Source organism: Lathyrus oleraceus, chromosome 4, assembly GCF_024323335.1.
Source record: "Lathyrus oleraceus cultivar Zhongwan6 chromosome 4, CAAS_Psat_ZW6_1.0, whole genome shotgun sequence".
NCBI classification, from domain to species: domain Eukaryota; kingdom Viridiplantae; phylum Streptophyta; class Magnoliopsida; order Fabales; family Fabaceae; genus Lathyrus; species Lathyrus oleraceus.
In genome coordinates, this window is record NC_066582.1 from 494231205 (window position 1) to 494236475 (window position 5271).

The window sequence follows — 5271 nt, forward strand, 5'->3', positions numbered from 1 at the left end:
TTAAAGAGAAATTATGTATAATTTTATATCTAATGTTATGATGATCCAAAATTGATGCAAAATTACAAAATGCCTATACTATTTATTAGTTCCAATATATTAAACAAAATACATAGCTACTAAAAAAAATAAACATTAGTAATGTAGTGTTATCACTATTCTATACATCAATCATATAAAAAAATTCATGCATTGTGCTATCATTCATCATTGCTCAGAATCTACCAAATTGAACTAAGAAGACACATTAGTTCTCTGTTGGATCATAAACCTTTTTCTACTAGCACTCTCCACATGCTCACCAAGTTTTGCAAGATGTTCCATTCTCTTTCTCCATAACTCGGTCGATCCCGACGAATTCGCCTCTTCTAGAGGCGGCTCAACCGATTCATTTTCAGCTACCTCAACGATGTTTATCTCATTAGTCTCGTGTTCATCTTGTTCTTGTTCTTGTTCTTCATCGGAATCTTGTATTATTTGCTTTAATCTCTCTACCACCTGACTCATTGCCGGCCTATCTTTCGCGCTCTTACGCAAACAATGATCGGCGAGCTTTGCGATTTGTCTCGCTGCGTTGATTGAATATTGTCCCTCAAGTCTTGGATCCATTATTGCGTCAAACTTTTTGCTATCAGGTGGATAGTTCTTCACCCATTCCAATAGTTTTTGTTCAGTTTTCGGCCGGTTTCTTGCCAACGAACGCCTACCGGTGAGTATTTCGTATAGCACGACACCGAAACTCCACACGTCACTCTTGGAAGTGAGATGGCCTGTCTCAATGTAATCCGGAGCAGCGTAACCATGTGTCCCCATTACCTGACATAAAACATGTTTGAGATTGAGAACAAATGCGGCAAACTAATGCAAAGTGAAAATACGAAATGACACAACACTTACAGCAGTTGAAACATGAGTATCCCCTGCTACCGGTCCCTCCCTAGCGAGTCCGAAATCAGAAAGTTTCGGTTTAAAATTTTCATCCAGTAGCACGTTCGAGCATTTAAAATCGCGATATATCACCTAAATCAACACGATACAAAATCTTATAAGTACTTGTGCTATAAGCTACAAATAAATTGTTCATCCAAACAGAGTCAAAATCATTCGTATTGCAATAATTGGAACCTGGACTTCTATTTCTTCATGGAGATAAGATAAGCCTTGAGCTGCTCCAAGTGCAATTTCAAGTCTTGTCTTCCAAGGCACAGGATCATAAGCTTTATTGAAAAGATGAGCTTCTAAGCTTCGATTCGGCATGTATTCGTACACGAGTAATCTTTGAATCCCTCTCTCACCATCCAAAGCACAGTAACCAATAAGCTTCACAAGGTTTGGATGCTCCACAACACCGAGAAATTGAACTTCTGTCAACCATTGCTTATGACCCTGCATAACACAAAGAAAAGAATGAAATTGGTGAGATAAATCTCTATCTTCGAAATCAAAGTCAGATAAATGAAGAATCTTGCATACATGAATTGAATCCGTGTTTTTAAAGCCGTTTATGTACATCCTTGATGCCTTTCATTCATGATAGACTCAAACTCATAAATATTCACAAACAAGAGATCAATGGCCTAATTTTTCGACAATGAGATTTTCTTCATTAAGACCACCAAACAATTTGTTGCTTCTAATTCTTAATTCTAGACTTAAACACGCAAGAAGAGTATCTGTGTAAGACCGACCCTTCCTATGAAAGTTGTATCTGGTGTCGACGTGTCAGTGTCTTGTACCGAAAAGACACTAAAACATGCAATTACATTCAAACAACTATAAACTACAAATTTCATGAATCTCATACCTGCAATGCATCTTTGTTAAGTCTTTTGATGGCAACTAAGAGATTCTCACCATTTCCATCAACAGGCTTAATTGAACCTTTAAAAACACTTCCAAATCCACCTTCACCTATCTTAAGAAGCCTATTGAAATCACTTGTTGCACGTTTAAGCTCTGAGAAAGAAAACACCCTCAAATTATGACCCTTCTCCTCATAGAGTTTCGGTATACCCCTAGGTGAAGAAGTAGATGAACAAGAAGACTTTGTAACTCTTTCAGATCCTGAAAACTGGCTTTTCTCTTGCTCTTTTAGCTCAGGTGCTGATCTTTGTCCCCTACCCTTGTGTATAAATTTAAAATAGTAAAAGCACTTCATTTTAAATTGCGACCGTGTAAAGGATTTTGCGATTTCGGTCGATACAGATGTTGCGATGCTGATTGCGTTCGTCTTAGTGTGAATTAATCACAATTTCTTTTTCATCATAAAAACGGTAAATAAGGCACCTTATGAGTTTTTTACAGCCTTGGCTATAGTGATCAACCTACAATCATTTCAACAAATCACAAAAAATAATGATTGTTAGAAAGAAGAAGAAAAACCAATTTATGAATACCCCATAAGCATCAAGGATTCAAAACAGTCAAAAAGTTTGAAACTTTATGCAACCCAGATAGAAATTTGGAGGTAAGAAAGAACATAAAGGATGAACAATGAAAACCCATATGAGATTTTTCAAAAAAATACAACTTTGCATACAAAAACGCTTACAGAATGAATCAGAATATGGTAAATCACAAGAATAAGCTTGAGAAAGAAAAACAATTGAAATTAAAGAGTGAAAATACTAGAAGAACACAAAGAAGCATGGATATTAGGCTACAACACCTTCTAGAGGTTTGCTTGTGACTTGCTCAAGGGAAAGAGAAGGTTCACACAGTCACGTGATTGTCAAGTTTGTCTTTTGTTTTTCTGTTTGTGTCACGGAAATCAGAGGATTAAGAAGAAAAAAAACAAAAGATCTACGAAGTTATGTCTGCTTTCATGGATTGACGAAACCAAACATCATCTTTTGTTGTATCTGTTTTTTTAGATAGTCAAACAGGACTGCGTCAGTCGTTGACTAAATATTGTCTGAAATAGGTGAGTTGGAGAATTTTTATTTATTTATAAATAAATTGAGTATCTATGTGAAAAGTAAAGTTTATTTCTTTAAGATGATGGAAATTAATTTGAGGATCACGTTATTTTGAATATCTTGATGTCAAAGTAAATGTGAAAGATGACGACATATGTTTTGAGATTTTTTTTTTTTGTTATATCCATTTTGAGGAATATGAAGAAATTCTTATTAAGTTATGAAAAAAAACTTTGATTCATGAGGAGGAGTAGGGGTGGACAAGAGAACCTAAATCCATCCGAAACCGTTAAAACCGAATTAAATATTATGTAAGCATGCGGTCCGGATCAGGTCATCGGGTGATGGGTAAGTATTTTTCGGTTACCTATGACTCCATTCAGTCGAAATCGGATCTCTGAATTGACTCCACAGAAAACCGAAACCGACCGGTTTTCATTCCTATAGTTAGAGATGTGACAGGTACAGTTTCATTTATTTGCTAATTTGCTAATTTGACAGGTACAGTTTCATTTTGCTAATTTGCATAGGATTCATACGCACAACCATCTACTTTTTCGTGAGATTCATACGCACAAACAGCAACGTTACTCCGCTAGGGTTCATCATTCTCTCAGGTAATCGGTTGATTCTAGGGTTCATCCTTTCAATTTCCAGTTCGTGGTTTCATCGTTTAAGAACTAACTCTTTCTACCTTCCAATTTTTCGGTTGATGCTAGTTCGTGGTTTCATCGTTTAACGAAGAACCGTCGCCGTCCATTATTCAACCACAAATCACCACCGAGCTTGTTAGATCAAGGAGTTGGATGAGTCCTGCCGCCAATGGAGCGCGGCAAAAGTAGCTTGCAAGGAGTTGGAGTTCCTAGCGGAGTTGTAGATCAAGGAGTGAGTCAAGGTAATGCCATCACCTGTCATTTTTATACTGAGTGTTTGTTTAATAAGTGATACATGTTATGCTGTCATTTTTAAATGTATGAATTATAGGAGCAGCTGCTGGTACTGCACTCCCTCCACTTCGAAAAAGGAAACTTAATGCTAGTGGTAGTAGAAAAACTTCTACGGATTGGGAAGAGTTTAACATTTTACCGGATGAGCCTGAACCTATAGCCGCGTGTAAACACTGTCATAAAAGGTACCGATGTGACCCTAAAACACATGGTACTTCTAACATGCTAGCTCACTCGAAAGTGTGTTACAAAAACCCTGCCCTTTTGTTGAAAGACCCCAATCAGACAAACCTTGTAAGCGGCGAGGGTGGGTTTTTAGTTCCAACTAGTCAAAGGTTTAATGCTGCAGCCTGTAGGAAGGCCATTAATACCTTTGTTATCCTTGATGAACATTCCTTTAGAGTGGTTGAGGGTGTTGGTTTTAAGCAAATGTGTAAACAATTGCAACCCCAAATGGCTATCCCTACTAGGAGGACCGTTGCTAGGGATTGTTTTCAGCTTTACCTAGCTGAAAAGTCACGTCTTAAAGCCTTTTTAAATCTGATTGTACTAGGGTTGCACTAACCACAGACTGTTGGACTTCGATACAAAACCTTAGTTATATGGCCACCACTGCACACTTCATTGACACTGCTTGGAAGTACCAAAAAAAAATTATTAGTTTCTCTTTAGTTCCAAATCACAAAGGTGATACCATTGGCATGAAAGTCGAGGACGTTTTGAGGGAATGGGGGCTTAGGAAAGTGTCTACAATTACCCTGGATAACGCAACAGCAAATGATGTGGCTGTGAGTTATTTGGATAGAAGACTTAAGAGCAAGAATGCTTTACTGGGTGTAGGTGATTATTTGCATATGAGGTGTGCTGCCCATGTCTTGAACTTGGTAGTGAGAGATGGTGAAAAAGAACATGAAGGGTCTATTGAATCAGTTCGCACTGCTGTTAGGTTTGTAAGGTCTTCTCCACAAAGAGCTATGAAGTTTAAGGAGTGTGTTGAACTTGCGGGCATAACTTGTAAAAAAAACTTTGTCTTGATGTTTCTACAAGGTGGAATTCCACTTACCTAATGTTGGATGCTGCTGAAAAGTTTGAAGCTGCATTTGACAATATGATTGATGAGGATCCTGGATACATCGAATATTTTGACCTCCTTACCGGTCCACCCGGTTCTCAGGATTGGAAAAAAGTTAGGGCTTTTGTGGTTTTCTTACAAACCTTCTATGAGGCAACCAAAGTGTTTTCAACTTCGCAAGAAGTGTCCTTGCATTTAGCTTTTCATAACTTGTCTTCAATTTTGTGTGAGCTTCAAGAAGCTTCATTTAACTTGAATTCTTATGTGGCTCCAATGATTTCACATATGAAGGTTAAATATGATAAGTATTGGGGGGATGTGGGAAAAGTGAATC

The 5271-nt window shown here is 37.6% G+C and overlaps 2 protein-coding genes across 3 annotated transcripts; one reads left to right on the forward strand and one right to left on the reverse strand.

The window, feature by feature from the left end:
* On the reverse strand, positions 1 to 2902 carry LOC127076679 (probable serine/threonine-protein kinase PBL19). Its single transcript, XM_051018392.1, has 5 exons — positions 2669 to 2902; positions 1805 to 2324; positions 1126 to 1386; positions 898 to 1020; positions 1 to 816 (listed from the first exon to the last, which is right to left on the reverse strand). The coding sequence occupies exons 2-5, from the start codon at positions 2156 to 2158 to the stop codon at positions 235 to 237; spliced, it is 1320 nt and encodes a 439-aa protein (XP_050874349.1). The 5' UTR covers positions 2159 to 2324; positions 2669 to 2902; the 3' UTR covers positions 1 to 234.
* Positions 2903 to 3476: 574 nt separating this feature from the next.
* On the forward strand, positions 3477 to 5271 carry LOC127076680 (uncharacterized). Of its 2 annotated transcripts, XM_051018393.1 has the most exons (3): positions 3477 to 3535; positions 3638 to 3813; positions 3903 to 5271. In XM_051018393.1, exons 2-3 carry the CDS (start codon positions 3741 to 3743, stop codon positions 4427 to 4429), a joined length of 600 nt encoding a protein of 199 aa, XP_050874350.1. In that variant the 5' UTR covers positions 3477 to 3535; positions 3638 to 3740; the 3' UTR covers positions 4430 to 5271. The 2 variants fall into 2 exon arrangements, with proteins under 2 accessions (XP_050874350.1, XP_050874351.1); XM_051018394.1 differs by having other exon boundaries at positions 3502 to 3813.

Coding starts and splice junctions, on each gene's coding strand:
- LOC127076679 (XM_051018392.1), bottom strand. CDS start 2,158: ATGAAGTGCTTTTACTATTTTAAATTTATACACAAGGGTAGGGGACAA. Junction 1,387..1,804: donor TTAACAAAGATGCATTGCAG/GTATGAGATTCA, acceptor TGTGTTATGCAG/GGTCATAAGCAATGGTTGAC. Junction 1,021..1,125: donor ATGAAGAAATAGAAGTCCAG/GTTCCAATTATT, acceptor GTGTTGATTTAG/GTGATATATCGCGATTTTAA.
- LOC127076680 (XM_051018393.1), top strand. CDS start 3,741: ATGGAGCGCGGCAAAAGTAGCTTGCAAGGAGTTGGAGTTCCTAGCGGA. Junction 3,814..3,902: donor AGATCAAGGAGTGAGTCAAG/GTAATGCCATCA, acceptor TATGAATTATAG/GAGCAGCTGCTGGTACTGCA.